The sequence below is a fragment of the Drosophila rhopaloa genome, unplaced genomic scaffold (genome assembly GCF_018152115.1).
Source record: "Drosophila rhopaloa isolate 14029-0021.01 unplaced genomic scaffold, ASM1815211v1 contig_2, whole genome shotgun sequence".
Lineage (NCBI taxonomy): Eukaryota > Metazoa > Arthropoda > Insecta > Diptera > Drosophilidae > Drosophila > Drosophila rhopaloa.
This window is the reverse complement of record NW_025335083.1, coordinates 26,160,653-26,177,325: the sequence shown is the minus strand read 5'-3', so window position 1 is coordinate 26,177,325 and position 16,673 is coordinate 26,160,653. Positions and strand designations below refer to the sequence as shown.

The 16,673-nt window shown below is 36.8% G+C and overlaps 2 protein-coding genes across 2 annotated transcripts; both read left to right on the top strand.

Annotated features, from left to right (window-relative positions):
* Window positions 1-7,709: 7,709 nt before the first annotated feature.
* Window positions 7,710-8,627, top strand: LOC108049082 (accessory gland protein Acp29AB). Its single transcript, XM_017130133.2, has one exon. The coding sequence runs from the start codon at window positions 7,727-7,729 to the stop codon at window positions 8,495-8,497; it is 771 nt and encodes a 256-aa protein (XP_016985622.1). The 5' UTR covers window positions 7,710-7,726; the 3' UTR covers window positions 8,498-8,627.
* Window positions 8,628-13,674: 5,047 nt separating this feature from the next.
* On the top strand, window positions 13,675-14,445 carry LOC108049083 (accessory gland protein Acp29AB-like). Its single transcript, XM_017130134.2, has one exon. It carries the CDS (start codon window positions 13,766-13,768, stop codon window positions 14,435-14,437), a length of 672 nt encoding a protein of 223 aa, XP_016985623.2. The 5' UTR covers window positions 13,675-13,765; the 3' UTR covers window positions 14,438-14,445.
* The last annotated feature ends 2,228 nt before the right edge of the window (window positions 14,446-16,673 follow it).

Sequence of the window (16,673 nt, the reverse complement as noted above, 5' to 3'; positions counted from 1 at the left end):
GCTTTTATAGTTTCCGAGATCTCAGCGTTCATACGGACAGACAGACAGACAGACGGACAGACGGACATGGCTAGATCGACTCGGCTAGTGATCCTGAACAAGAATATATATACTTTATAGGGTCGGAAACGCTTCCTTCTACCTGTTACATACTTTTGCACGAATACAATATACCCTTTTACTCTGCGAGTAACGGGTATAAAAAATTATACAAATCCACCTGGAAAAGTAACAAAATGCCAATTAATTGCCAAATAGAATGTTTATCTATAAAATCGCGACAACAACAACTACTGCGTGAAGGAGTTACAGCAACAACAATTTAAAACAGTTAGCTATTAGTAAAAGTTAAGCATTTGCGACCGTAACATATTTGCCAATTGTAGAAAGACATTTTTTTCCACAGTGCCCAACAAAACAAAACATTTTACTGGTTTTGGGCGCAAAGTATCTGGTTGGTGTTCGATGGTCTCCGGTGGTTGCCAGTTGCTGGCTGCAAGTTGCTGGTTGCCAGTTACAGCTTGGGTCAGGCAGACGCCAGCAATGGTGACGATCCAAACGAGCAGCGTGCATCGTTAGGCGGCATCTTAGATGCTCTCACACACACATTTTTGCAGGGCAGGGCCCACAAGTTCAAATTAGAGGCTCTTATACATATGCAAATGCTGGGGCAGAGGAATGTCGTGTCGCCAATGACGATGTGGCCTAAGGAAGGAAATTTTTAAACAAAAATCTTTTGTTTTGTTGAACCCGTAAAAAATTTTAAGTAAAAATATAAATTTATTTTTAGTAGTCATTTTCTGAAAACCAGGAACGCTGCCAACATGTGAGGTTCCTTAAAATGAGATTTTTATTTATTTAAAGTAATTATACAGGGTAAATATAGTTCCAGAAGAGTGTTGCTGTTATACAACACTCGAGGTTCAGATACTCATTGATTATTGAACAATTGACAAATTAAATAAATATATATTCATTATTTTTGCGCAGCTTGGCAAACGAAAAAATGTCTTTCCTTACAGAACTGCTTATAATAGTGTCCGGCACTTATATAAACACAATGCGCATTAGGATTCTTATTGGGTTCGTCTCTATTCCATTTCAAAAAAGATGCAGCCTCCCCGGAGACCAAAGAAATGTACTCGTCCTTTTTGGACAGATCACTGATGTCAAGCCAATACAAATTGGCATCGAGTTTCTGACGGATGATGTACAGTTCATCCTCGTTTTTGGGTGTCGCCAGGTGACCTCCCATCCCACGACATGTACTCGCCGCATTGAACCAATCCATTCTGACATTCGTCTCGATATAAAAGTACCTCGAGCCCAACTTTTCGAATTGAGAATGGCTTGTGTCATTTTTTGGAACTCTCTTGCTTTCCAAAGAACTCTGAAGGGCATTAGTTACTTCCTTCAAGCTTTCTTCCAGTTTTTCCATTTCGCTCTGCAGTTGCATTTTTTCTAGCACAGTCTTTAATTGGCTCTCCATACTTGGCTGTATTAAATCAATTTGTTTTTTTGTGTTTGCCAACTGACCTTCAATTTGGTCTACTATTTCCAGCATTTGTTTAGGGTTGAAAGATCCTGAAGTTCTGTTTTCCTGTTGCTTGTTTGTGTTAATTTTCTTAATGTGATTAAGGAGTGGAGGTAGATCCGCAAGGCAGGCTTTTCCGATTTGCTTTATTGGGTCGTACCATGGGAACTTGGGGCAACTAGTTTGTTGGGCCTCCACTTCAATAATTGACTTCTCAAGTATTCCATGAGAATCTAATATAAAGTACACGAACAGCAAATATGTTGGGTACTTTGACATAATTAACTAGTATAAGTTGCGAAAGCAAATATTTATGCACTGCTGATTCTAAATTGTTTGTACATACTCTAAAAAATCTGCGAGATATATTGTCAAGCGACATAATCAGCTAATAAACCGTAACGATCCCCATTTTATGCCTCTTCGTGTTAAATGGGAAATAAATGATATGCTTTGTTAGGGTTTTAAATGTTTTAGACGAGCCTTGTTTAAAGTGCGGAGATTTTTCTCAAATTTGAGTTGGAGTTCTTGCCAGGCAAGGTAATTCTGTTTCGGATGACTACACTTTCGATGAAGAATCAAAAATAATAAAGATACAGAAATGCTACTAAACAATTCACCTACAATCGATCGAAAAGTCGTCGAGTTGGATAAACGGCTCATCGTACGGTATTGGAGCATGGGCTATCGTTTTGAGATCCAACTGCCAACCCGCTCCCTTATACTTTTTTTGCGCTTTTTGCAGCTGTAGCGGCAACAACAACATTAGAATTGCTAAAAGCCACTCAAAATCACCGGCGGACAACAAGCAGAAATGTTAAAATGATCACGTTTTCCTTCAGCGACAAGAACTACAGACTGGAAATCCTTGCGCTGGAGAAAAGCAAGGAAAAATCTCAGCTGCCGTTGACATTCCATGAATCCCCCTTATATCCCCACAACCTTCTTTTTTTTTGCATTGGAGCTTCGCGCATGCTAATTTTTTAGTAGCCCAACTGTTTTCCAACTTATGGACGGGGCCCTCGGTGGCTAACTGTAAAAGGCAACGCAAGGCAAGTGAGCGATGAAGCATGAAAGTCCAAGCAGAACGTGTGTGATTTCGATACCCTGTAGGCAAAATATAAAGTGTAGGCGTGATCCAACTTATTGGTTTGTCGATAGATATTGACCGAATACTTTTTCTATTCGGTTTTGATATGTTCAATCAAAGTGTTTTGTGAGGCTATCTTTCAAAATAAACTTGCGCTGTAAGAATATTTATAAACTTCAAGCTCTTATAGGTTCCTAGATCTCGACGTTCATACAGACGGATAGACGGACAGACAGACGGATGGCTTAATCGACTCGGGTGTTGATCCTGATTAAGAATATATATACTATATAGGGTCGAAACCGCCACGATCTACTTTACATACTCTTCAACGAATACAATATATACTCGTATACTATTATAAATATAAGCTAACCTCCAGAAAGTTGATGATTTTATGTTTTTATTGTAAATACAGATATCAAGATAATATAAAAATCGAATAAAGAATGTATTGTTTTTATGAATAAATTTAAATTAATTAATTTTAAATTACCTAAAGACTAGAATCGGGATTCCAGAGTATACATATCACATTTGTTTTTCTTATAGGTGATATTTTTACTCCCCCTAGCTATCGAATTAAACCCGAGACTATTGTCATTCAATTCAAATGATTTTTCGCCGTTTTTTTTGTATTTCCTACTATTTTTCTCTCTGTTACTCTGAATGTCTCTAGATTTTAGAAGACGGACTGGGAAAGGGAATGTGAGGGGATATCTCGCAGGGTCGCAAAATGCAAATGAATGTCGATAATTCAAACGATAAGTTTGTCTTTTGTCTTGTTTGCAGCTACCGTTTGTTGTTTTTTCTGGGGTTTTTCTTAGATTTTTTTTGTTACCTCTGTTTGACTTGGTGTTGTTGCAGTAGCTACCGCCTAGAGCCAACAACCATTAAAAAACCCAAGGAAAGGACTGTGGGGAGGGCGGAATGAGCCAGGACCATGATCACGATTTTCAAGTTTCGACATTTGATTGAGTTTTTTGTTGTTTTTTTTTAATGCTGGTATTTACGGTTTTTCTTATTCAAAGGGGATTGATCTTAGTGTGTGAGTATTGTCGTGAGTTTGTGGGCGTCTCGAAGCTCGTATTCATATCTTCCATTTTGCTCCTTAAGAGCGTTAATTTGACACACAAGTAACCCAGATTAGCGATCATCAATGAAGTAAACAAATGTCTTTATGCTAGGGATGTATAAAATGTTCTACGTATTCATTTAAGGCAGGCTTGCACCTTGTGAGGTCAAAAAAATCAATTTTTTTTTTTGCAGTTTCGGATACATACATGTTTTATTTTTACTCTCCTAAAATTTCGAAGAGTCGAAATCTCTTGAATTACGAAAGTTATCGGCCGTTTGGTGGACCGGTGTCAAGCGCGTTGCCATTATAGTGCAAATTTTCAAACGCGTTTTTCTCGAAACCATGTTTTCCGAGTTGGCGGAAGTCGTACAAGCCGCAAAAATTCAGCAATCGTCATGAAATTTTTTATACATGTTCCTCAGAAGTATGTGCATGGCATAGACTAGGATCTTTTGAAAATATTAAAAATTGTTTATTTAAAAAAATAATGAGTAACGAAAAAATGAGGAAAAAAACGATTTTTTTTTCAAAAGCTCATCATTTTTGCATTTTTTATGTTTTTTCAATTATCCTAGTTCAAGCCATGCAAGCAAGTGTACAGATTAAGAATATATTCGTTTTTTGCGTTTCAGATTATTTCTTAAAATTCCAAAAAATCCGCCATGAGGACGAGTTTTTCGCGGACATGCCGCCATTGTTGGGTACTCCCCTCCCCCTTCGCTTGGATCGCACTCAAAAAAATTGTGTAGCTTCAATAAACTGTACCCTACAACTGGCTAAAATTTTATTCCCACATCTACCATACTTTCCAAGAAATAAATTCCAGAAAAAAATCAGGCTTTGGGCGCCAACAAGGTGCAAACCTGCCTTAAGGAACACACCAGCGGTGTTGCAATTGGCACTCATAAATCTTAATTTTTTCGTTTACCACCCTTCGTCAAATTTGCACTTCAGAACTTTTTAAAAACTTTCATTTTATGTGTAGTTAAAGGAGCTAATTTAAAATCAGGTTTTGGGAACAAATGTTCCCAAAATAAATTTCGATTCATACATGCGAAAAGAATATATTTTGTTTTTATTTTCGTAATCCATTTTTCCTGATTTCTAACTTTTATAATGGTTTTGCACTGGACATTTTCGGTGATGGGTTAGAACGCGATCTGAACTCTTATTGGGCCCAAAACTAGTAACTAGCAAAAGAAAACGAAACAGAAATGAAACAGCTGATAAAAATATGACAAGTCGACTGTCATTAGTCACACAATTAACATATACAAATACCCTCGATGGTAAGGGACTGAGCCGGGGATCCTCCGACCAGATCATTCTGCGATGGTCACGTAGAAGAGCAGAGACACGCTGACTTCAGCAAATTGTCAATTACTCATGCGATGAACGAAAGGAGCATCGCAAAAAGGGCAGGGGTTTCCGGGCGGAGAAAAGAAGGTCCAGACCTGTCCAGTAGCTTAACCTGAATCCCAGGCTATATATACAGCTGGTGCTGGACCGCCTGTCGTCGACGACTGCCTTTTAAAGCATCATTAGCAGCGATAATTAGCGCCGTGCAAACGACAGCCAAGAGATAACCTCAAAAAAATGACGAACACTTGGAAAAAATTAACAATAATATTGATTTTTATATCGTTTTTCTTTGTGCTTTCTATTTTTGTATAGTAAAATCAAAAAATAATAATAAAAGCAGTATTTTATATTATTTTTAGGTTTACAGGGATTTTTTTAATATGTTATCTAAAACTATTTTAAAAGTTTCATATGTTTTAAGTTTAATGATTTTCTTTTCTAAAATTTATTTTCTGTGCACAAAAGAGTAAAGACTGAGTAACCTCTCCAAGCTCCCAACAACAATTTTTTGGCTAATAAATTCAAAATGTTAAACGTTTTCTTTTTGGCTATTTTTCTTTTGCGCCGCTTTGGCAAATTCGAAACTCGTGAGAGATTTTCTTAGTATCCGAAGCAACAGGTTGCTGCAAATCGGGCGAGAAAGGGGCTTAGGGGGTTAACAACATTGCGCCGTGCTTCTATTTCCATTAAACTTAAGCCTCATGCGTAACTTTAGTGAATGGTCAGGTATTTGAGAGAAAAAACCCCGCATTGGCTGCTGCGGTCTGTTGCTGCTGCAACTGAGTGACATGTTAATTAGTTGCTTACATGGCAGCAGTTTGCTGCCAAGGCATTGCCCAAAATGCTAATTATACCCGTTACTCGTAGAGTAAAAGGGTATATTGTATTCGTGCAAAAGTATGTAACAGGTAGAAGGAAGCTTTTCCGACCCTATAAAGTATATATTATCTTGTTCAGGATCACTAGCCGAGTCGATCTAGCCATGTCCGTTTGTCCGTCTGTCTGTCTGTCCGTATGAACGCTGAGATCTCGGAAACTATAAAAGCTAGAAGATTGGCAAGATAAGGAGTTCCTACGCAGCGCAAGTTTATTTCAAAATGGTGCCACGCCCCCTCTGACGCCCACAAGCCACAAGCCGTGGCCACAGTTTTAATGCTATTATGAAAATTTTAATTGATATGTATTTGTTTCATCAATACCTATCGATTGGCCTAATAAAAGTTTGCCACGCCCACTCTAACGCCCTAAAACCCATTAAACGCTTAAGCCTGGCTAGCGCCTACATTTCCGCAATACAATAGCGCCATCTAACGGATGACTTTGGAACAGCTGGCCAAGGTGCTCAACAGAGTCAACGTTAATTCTCGATAAGGATTTATATTAAATGAAATTGCGATGGTTTTCATTTGTCAATACCGAACTATATCCCAAGAACTATGCAAATCAAATCAAGTTAGCCAAATCGGAGGTCTGAGTCAAACAATGGCATATGTGTGTATGTATGTAAGCATATACATATGTATGTATTTACTTTGTACACAGTAGCAATTGCCCGACAATTATAATATTAAGTTGTTTAGCTGAGTAACGGGTATCTAATAGTCGAGGCACTCGACTATAGCGTTCTCTCTTGTTTTCTTATTGGACAACTCCTCGGACGTTCAAAAGCGCGGAAAATGGAAAACCAAGCCGGGTTCGTCGAGTTGAGCAATTTATAATTGAGCAATTTCTCAGCGACTGATTTTTTTGTGGATCCCGTGATACAAACGGGATACAAACTGCATGTGTCTCCCATGCAAATGGATAAGCCATAAGATAAAAATATTTAGTGTCCGTGTCTTTAGACACCACGGCATAGCCATATATTAATATAGTAAAAATTTTAATTACACGCCGAACAGAGAGTGCCCTTTTTAAACCCTTGCAGAGGGTATTATAATTTTGGTCAAAAGTGTGCAACGCAGTGAAGGAGACATCTCCGACCCTATAAAGTATATATATTCTTGATCAGGATCACCTCCTGAGTTGATACAAGCATGTCCGTCTGTCCGTCTGTCTGTCCGTCTGTCTGTCCGTCTGTCTGTCCGTCTGTCTGTCCGTCTGTCTGTCCGTCTGTCTGTCCGTCTGTCTGTCCGTCTGTCTGTTTCTACGCGAACTAGTCTCTCAGTTTTGAAGATATCGAATTGAAACTTTGCACACACCCTTCTTTTCTTTGCACGCAGTATATAAGTCGGAACGGCCGGGATCGGCCGACTATATTCTATAGCTGCCATATAACTGATTGATCGGAAATGCCATAACTTTGGTGTTTGTAAAGTTAGGAAGCTGGGGATTTTCTATGGGTTTTATATTTGGCCAATTAATCTGAACTAACAAATTTCATAAAATCGGCTGACTATATCATATAGCTGCCATATAACTGAACGATTGAAAATGCCATAACTTTGGTGTTTTTCCTTTCTTGTTTTTTATTTAAAAAGTTTTAGTCTCTTTATAATTCATCTGATCCAATCAAATTAACGTCGTCAATATTGAAAACTGCACATTTTACGGTTTATTAGTCGCTAAGAGGTGTGACAAAAGATTCATGGAAATCCATATTAAAAAAATTCAGAATCAGTTCTTTAAACATACTCCCCTCTTGATGTTATAGAAAATCAATATGTTCAAGTACGCAACCTACTTTTTGTACGCATTCGTGGCTTCCGATCTTTTCGGAGCCCAAGCAGCGGATCAGTGTCCCAAAACTCCAACACTTCGCGGAGAAGTCTGCCTCGTGGAACTATCGCCAGTGCTTGAGCACATTGCAAACAACCAGCGCTCTACTGACGAGGTCAAACGGAACGAAACCCAGAAAAAACTAGTCAGGATTGAAAGTCAGGAAAAAGATACAGTCGACAAATTGCAGGCGATTCAAAAAAAGATGGAAATCGAATTGGGAGCGCTTGAGGCCAAGATGGCAATTTCGGGCGATTTGAAGAGCCTGGAATTGTCCCTGCAGGAAACAATAAAAGCTCTCCAGACTTCTATAGCGAGCAACCGCGTGAAGTCAAATACTGAAATTCCTAAGCAATTTCAGAAGATTGGCTCGAGGTACTTTTACATTGAGAAGGAAAAGGGACTTGATTGGTTTGGTGCGGCCAGCAAATGCCATCAGTTAGGTGCTCACCTGGCGACAATTCAAAATCAAGTGGAACTGGATGCCATTAATATGAAAACCTCATCTAATGACTATTGGTTGGACATTACAGACCTGGCCAAATCGGGTGAATTTCTTTCCTTTGCCACGGGAGGCAAACCCCCTTTTTTTAAATGGGCAAAAAATAGGCCAGAGGCCAAAATGAACCAGCGTTGCCTTCATTTATTCAAAGGAGAAATGAAGGAGGGAATGTGCAGCAATACTTTTTTTTTCATTTGCCAATTAGCCCAATAAGATACAGAAAACAGTATAATTTTATTTAAAGCTGTCCTACGAAGCGATTAAATATACGATGTTTACCTCATGGCTTCATTTTTTTTATTTATTTATGTAATAGACTAATAAACTGGCCATGGAATTTAAACTTTTTTTTAAAGGAGCTTCTAGCTAAAATGGAACCAAAGGTGAAATCAATGTCCCAGCAGATATCATTGCAAGAAGCAATCCAAGCCCTTCACAGTTCGCTGGAATTAAAGAAAGTTCCGAAAAATGGCACAATCCATTCTCAATTTGAGAAGTTGGGTTCGGGGTACTTTTATATCGAGCCGAATGTCAAAAAGGATTGGTTTAGTGCGGCGAGAACATGTCGTAAGATTGGAGGTCATCTGGCGACACCCAAAGACGAGGATGAACTGCACCTACTCCGTCAGAAACTCGATTCCAAGTGGTATTGGCTGGACATCAGTGATCTTGCTAAAAAGGACGAGTACGTTTCTTTGGTCTCCGGTGAGACAGCACCTTTTTTGAAATGGAATGAAGGGGAACCCAATAAGAATCCTGATGCCCATTGTGTTTATATATATTCCGGACACTTTTATAAATATTTCTGTGGCGGTAGAAATTACTTCGATTGCTAAGCTGTAGATGCAAAGGATCATAATAATAACAAGATCGGCACCAAATTAGAAAGTAATAATACGAATGTTAAAACTCATAATAATACGAATATTAATGTACATATTAACATTAATATTAATATAAATAAGGACAACAAAGAAAAGGAACAAGAAAAAGACACTGAAAAAGAAAAGGAACTAGCAAGGTAAAAAGAAAAAGAACAGGAATTAACACGGCAAAAAGAAAAAGAAGAGGAATTAGCACGGCAAAATGAAAAAAGAAATAGAAGAGGAATTAGCAAGGCAAAAAGAAAAAGAAGAGGAATTAGCACGGCAAAAAGAAAAGCAAAAAGAAATAGAATAAGAAAAGCAAAGAGAAATAGAACTAGAAAATGAACTAGAAAAAAAACCAGAAGCAGCAAGAAGAAAGAGACCGAGAAAAACAAAGAAAAGAACGAGAAGCAAGAAATCGCAACGAAGAAATTCTCTTAAGAATGAGTAACATAGAAAAAGGGGTATTTTCATGAATTTTTTCACGCGACAACCGTATGTCAGATCAATTATTTTATAACCATTGTAAAGTACAACATTTAAACTACGTTTTCACAAATTCTAATAAAAAAAATTTTGGACTTTAAAGTCAAAAACGTGATTTTAGCCTAAAAATTCGATATATTTGTTATTATAAATAAAAAATAATAATTAAAAAAAAAAACTCGACGTCAGTACCTGCGGATTTAGGTACAGAAATTGTGTGCAAAATTTCAAAACGATTCGTTTAGTAGATTTTGCAGTATCGTGTTCACCGACTTTGGAATTTCAGGAGAGCGTTTTTAAAGTTTTGTACACCGAAAAATCACATACAAAACGAGCTAACTCACCTACGTTCAACTGCCCATTACTTCGGAAGTTTTACTCGGATGAATCTAAAATTTTAACGCAATATTCTTCAAATGTTGTGCATTCAGAAAAAATTTAAATACCATGCCCCCCTTAAGAAGAAGACAAATTTAACTTTAACTACAACTCTTTATATAGATCTCGTTAAGCTTAATATTTTTTCCTTAATAACTTTTGAATAAAATATCTAGGTAAATCAACCTTGCAAAAGATGAAAACGGGGGTTCATTAATGTTCATGTATGCAACCTACTTTAGGTACTCTACTGACGAAGTCAAACTGAACGAAACCCAGAAAAAAATAGTCTGGATTGAAAGTCCGGAAAAAGACACAGTCGACCATTGCAGGCGATTCAAAAAAAGATGGAAATCGAAATGCTAGCACTAAAGGCTCGGAAAACTAAAAGCTCTCCACACTTTCCTGGAGAGCAACCGCGTGAAGCCAAAAGAGTGAAATTCCTCTACATACGTACTGTTGCGGTCATGTAAATAGTAGTGCAACTCAACACTACATTAGAATATAAATTTTCGTTTCTTTTACAGTTATTAGTGGATTATAATTTCAATTTTTGATCAAAATGGAATGTCAGGAAAAAATAGAGAAAGTTGCTTTAGTTTTTGCCAGTTCCATGCCATTTTGGAGGATAATAAGTAGATGCATACTAAATTGGCCGTTCAGTGAAATAATAGAAATAATGAAAACAAATCTAATAAAAAATGTTGTTTGTTTTTAGCGGAATTAGTAAGTTAAATAGAAAATAATTAATTCTAATGATTACAATTTCTTAATTTTTAAGTGGGTCGGGTAGAGCATTGCTTGTCCGAAATAAGAAGTTTTTTATCTAAGCTAATAAATGAAGGAACAAATTACAAGGATATTTAAAAAATTGTTGGATTTTCAACTACCATGATTTTTAAAGCTATTTACTATAAATCGAAGACCGAAAATCGTGGTGGGAATTAAAAACTACAAATTTGGATGACAGACAGATCGTGCAATATGCCAAGATGCATCCATTTTCGTCCGCAGGAGATATAAAAAAAATGAAGTCTGACAAGAACTAACCAAAACTAACAATAATTTGTTTGCCAGAAGTCCCATAAAGGAGCCCCTTTTGAACAGGAGGCACCTAATAGCAAGAATTAAATATGCAAAAGTGCATAGAAACTGGCCCATTGAGACTGACGAGAGTAAGATTGTTATATTTGGTGGTACAGCGTGTAGATAGTATGTTCGAAGTCCACCCATTTACGAATATTGCCCAAACTACACAAAAAATACTTTTAAACACGGTGGCCTGTGCATCATGATTTGGGCTTGTTTCTCTTTTGCTGGTATGGGTCCCATCCATTTGATAATGGACAAAAATGTGTACGTCGATGTTTTAAAAAACATAATGCTACCATAGGCCAGTTGGCAAATGCCCTTTAAGTGGACGTTCCAACAATAAAACGAACACACTAGAAAGCACGCTAGGGCTAGGTTTGGATCGACGTAATGCCATGTCCAGATTGGCTAAAATAAATTGCGATTTTCATTTGGTTATTCTTCCTAAGTGCCCTTAAGTACACTACTATTTTCATGACCGCAGCTGTATGTTATCTTAGTATTCGGGGCAATCAATTTCGATCGTTCCGTTTGATTACCTCGTTACCAGGTGTGACAAACGAGCTAAGGAATCTTCTAGAGTTCAAAAATATATTAAAAATCAGTTCGTTCTACAAACACAATATGTTAAGGTACGCTACTTATATTTTATTCGCATTTGTTTCATGCGGTCCTTACAAAGCCCTTGCTGAAATGAAGAGCCATAGGTGTCCCGAAATTCCACCACACGACGCACTTCAAAAGAGGGAGGAAGTGTGTCTAGTGGAACTATCGCCAGTGCTTGAGCACGTAGCCAACCGGCCGAGGCATGAACAAGAGGCTGAATCTTCTATATTGAATGAAACGCACGGAACGCTGTACAGAATTGCAGGCCATCAAGAAGTCATCGAAAAGCAATTAAAGGCACTGCAAGACAAGGTGGAAAGTCAATTAAAGGAGCTTCTGGCTAAAATGGAACAAAAGGTGAAATCAATGTCCCAGCAGATATCATTGCAAGAAGCAATCAAAGCCCTTCGCAGTTCGCTGGAATTAAAGAAAGTTCCGAAAAATGGCACAATCCATTCTCAATTTGAGAAGTTGGGTTCGGGGTACTTTTATATCGAGCCGAATGTCAAAAAGGATTGGTTTAGTGCGGCGAGTACATGTCGTGAGATTGGAGGTCATCTGGCGACACCCAAAGACGAGGATGAACTGCACCTACTCCGTCAGAAACTCGATTCCAAGTGGTATTGGCTGGACATCAGTGATCTTGCTAAAAAGGACGAGTACGTTTCTTTGGTCTCCGGTGAGACAGCACCTTTTTTGAAATGGAATGAAGGGGAACCCAATAAGAATCCTGATGCTCATTGTGTTTATTTATATTCCGGACACTTTTATAAATATTTCTGTGACGGTAGAAATTACTTCGTTTGCCAAGCTGTAGATGCAAAGGATCATGATAATAACAAGATCGGCACCAAATTAGAAAGTAATAATACGAATGTTAAAACTCATAATAATACGAATATTAATGTACATATTAACATTAATATTAATATAAATAAGGACAAAAAAGAAAAGGAACAAGAAAAAGACACTGAAAAAGAAAAGGAACTAGCAAGGCAAAAAGAAAAAGAAAAAGAAGAGGAATTAGCACGGCAAAAAGAAAAAGAAAAAGAAGAGGAATTAGCACGGCAAAAAGAAAAAGAAAAGGAAGAGGAATTAGCACGGCAAAAAGAAAAAGAAAAAGAAGAGGAATTAGCACGGCAAAAAGAAAAAGAAAAAGAAGAGGAATTAGCACGGCAAAAAGAAAAGGAAGAGGAATTGGCACGGCAAAAAGAAAAAGAAAAAGAAGAGGAATTAGCACGGCAAAAAGAAAAAGAAGAGGAATTAGCACGTCAAAAAGAAAAAGAAAAAGAAGAAGAATTAGCACGAATAAAAGAAAAAGAAAAAGAGGAGGAATTAGCACGGCAAAAAGAAAAAGAAAAGCAACAAGAAATAGAACGAGAAAAGGAAAGATTAAAGAAAAAGGAGCAGCAAGAAGAAAACGAAAGAAAAGCAAGAGAAAAAAAAAAACAAGACGAGGACTATAAAAAACTTTTAGCATTATTAAATAAACCAAAAGTGTATCCATCAAACAAGTGTTGTTGTTCATATGAGGATTTTAAAATAGCGCATCCATACTTATCGTGGTCTAACGTACAAAAACCCGCGTGTTGTTATACACAAGGTATATTAACAACCATACGGCCATGGAAGAGACCAAAGCCCACCTATTATTTGGATGATTATTATTATTATTAATTACTTTTGTATAAAATATTTGAGTAAACATTTTAATTTTGGCAAAGTCTCATTTTCAACTCACTAATAGGTGTGACAAATAACTTCAAGGATCTTACTATTACAAAATTAGAAACAGTTCCTTAAACTTACTCCACTCTTAATGTGGTAGAAAATGCATATGTTCAAGTATGCAACCTACTTTAGGTACGCATTCGAGGCTTCCTATCTTTACGGAGCCCCGGCTGAGTTTTCGAAAGATGTGAAATTCCTTAACATACAGATGGTATCTGTGTATTGGGGCATTAAATTTCGATCGCTACGTTTGATTACCTCGTTAGGAATCTTCTAGAGTTTAATAAATATACTTGGAATCAGTTCGTTCTACAAACTCACTATGCTAAAGTACGCTACCTATATTTTATTCGCCTTTGTTTCAAGCGGTCTTTACAAAGCCCTTGCTGAAATGAGGACCCATAGGTGTCCCGAAAAGAGGGAAGAAGTGTGTCTAGTGGAACTATCACCAGTGCTTGAGCACGAAGCCGGCCGGCAGAGGCATGAAAAAGACGCTGGACTTGTTATATTTAATGAAACGCAAGGAGTTCTGGACAGAATTTTAGGCCATCAACAAGTCATCGAAAAGCAATTGAAGGCTGTACATTACAAGGTGGAAAGCCAAATAAAAAAGCTTCTGGCTTTAATGGAACAAAAAGTTAATATAGTATCCCAACAGATATCCTTGCAGGTAGCAATCAATGCCCTTTACTGTTCCCTTGAGGTAAAGAGTGTTTCGAAATATGGCACAATCCATTCTCAATTTGAGAAGTTGGGCTCGAGGTACTTTTATATCGAGACGAATGTCAGAATGGATTGGTTCAGTGCGGCGAGTACATGTCGTGGGATGGGAGGTCATCTGGCGACACCCAAAGACGAGGATGAACTGCACCTACTCCGTCATAAGCTCGATTCCAAGTGGTATTGGCTGGACATCAGTGATCTTGCTAAAAAGGACGAGTACATTTCTTTGGTCTCCGGTGATATAGCACCTTTTTATACCCGTTACTCGTAGAGTAAAAGGGTATATTGTATTCGTGCAAAAGTATGTAACAGCTAGAAGGAAGCGTTTCCGACCCTATAAAGTAAAGAAGATTGGCATTTTGCATGCAGATTCTAGGAGTTCCTACGCACAATCGCTTATATACGATTTTAAAAATTTTAATATTTCGGAAAAGTAAAAATGCAGTTTTATTGTGTTTATCAATACCTATCGAAATGTAGAAGAAATTTTTCAAATCGGACCATTCGTTAAAAAGTTATGCGTGATCAAAGTTTCTATCTCCATCTCCCTCGCACTCCCTTTACCTGAGTAACGGGTATCTGATAGTCGGGGCACCCAACTATAGCGTTCTCTCTTGTTTGAAGTGGAATGAAGGGGAACCCAATAAGAATTTTGATACGCACTGTATTTATATATATGCCGGACACTATTATAAATATTTCTGTAACGAAAAAAAATACTTCGTTTGCCAAGCCGAAGATGCCAAGGATCATAATAATAACAACATGGGAAGTAATAATACGAATGTTATAAATCATAATAATACTAATGTCAACATAAATGTTAACATTAATATTAATATAAATAAGGAAAAAGAAAAACACGAAAAAGAAAAGCAGGAAAAAGAAAAACAGGAAAAAGAAAAACAGGAAAAAGAAAAACAGGAAAAAGAAAAACAGGAAAAAGAAAGACAGGAAAAAGAAAAACAGGAAAAAGAAAAACAGAAAAAAGAAAAACAGGAACAAAAAAAAAAGGAACAAGAAAAAAAGAAAAAAGAAAAAATGGAAAAAGAAAAACAGGAAAAGGAAAAACAGGAAAAAGAAAAAAAGGAACAAGAAAAAAAGGAAAAAGAAAAAGAGGAACAAGAAAAAGAGGAAAAAGAAAAACAGGAAAGAGAAAAACAGGAACAAGAGAAAAAGGAAATAGAAAAAATGGAAAAAGAAAAAGAGGAAAAAGAAAAACAGGAAAAAGAAAAGCAGGAAAAAGAAAAAGAGGAAAAAGAAAAACAGGAAAGAGAAAAACTAGAAAAAGAAAAACAGGAAAGAGAAAAACAAGAAAAAGAAAAACAAGAAGGAAGGAAAAAGAAAAAATGGAAAAAGAAAAAAAGGGAAAAGAAAAACAGGAAAAAGAAGAACAGGAAAACGAAAACGAAAAAGGCAATAAAAAATGTAAGAAGACTTGTAAGTCGAAGAAATGTAAGAAGACTTGTAAGTCGAAGTGTAAGAAGAAGAAGTGTAAGAAAATTAAGAAAGTGAAGCCTACATAATCATATAGCAGTGATTATAGCTACAATTATCCTTCTCTTAAATATTCATTTAGTAGTGATTGGAGCTATTTATATTACTGGTGGTAACTTCCTTCACATTTTTAAAAGCAAAATGGTCTTTTGTAAATAAAATGAAATCTTATTTCCTGAATACAAAACTATATAACAACTGTTTTTATTTATCGTTTATTTGCGCTTATCAAACAGTATTTTACGACTTTGAGATTTTCAAGAAGACTCTTAAATAGTTAAGGATTGAATTATAGGTTTTACCCATATCACAGTCTAGAAACCGACCCTTAAAAGTCCCAAGCAGGTAAATCGAACTGGATCAGACTGATGGATTTAAAAACGCTTGGTGATGCTTTTTAATTTCTTCCATCTAAAATATTTTTGGCTTATCTGAGCTTTTTAACTCCAGCTGCATCCAGAAACAGAACTCAGCAATCAAATAAGGAAGGAAGTAAACTTCGGCAAGCCGAAGTTTATATACCCTTGCGATTATTACAAATCCACTACATTTCGATTTCTATGCCTATATTACTAAAAACAACAAGAAAGGAAAGCTAACTTCGGGCGGAGCCGAAGTTGATATACCCTTGCAGAATACTCTTTAAATTATATTCTCCAGAATTATTCATATGATGCATTCCTAATACTCATAAAAAATCCAAACTTCCTAACTTTAAAAACACCAAAGTTATGGCATTTCCAATCGTTCAGTTATATGGCAGCTATAGGATATATTCGGCCGATCCTTATGAAGTTTGGTAGGTCGGATTGATTGGCCAAAAATAAAACCCATAGAAAATCCCAACTTCCTAACTTTACAAACACCAAAGTTATGGCATTTCCGATTAATCAGTTATATGGCGGCTATAGGATATAGTCGGCCGATCCTTATGAAGTTTGGTAGGTCGGATTGATTGGCCAAAAATAAAACCCATAGAAAATCCCAACTTCCTAAATTTACAAACATTA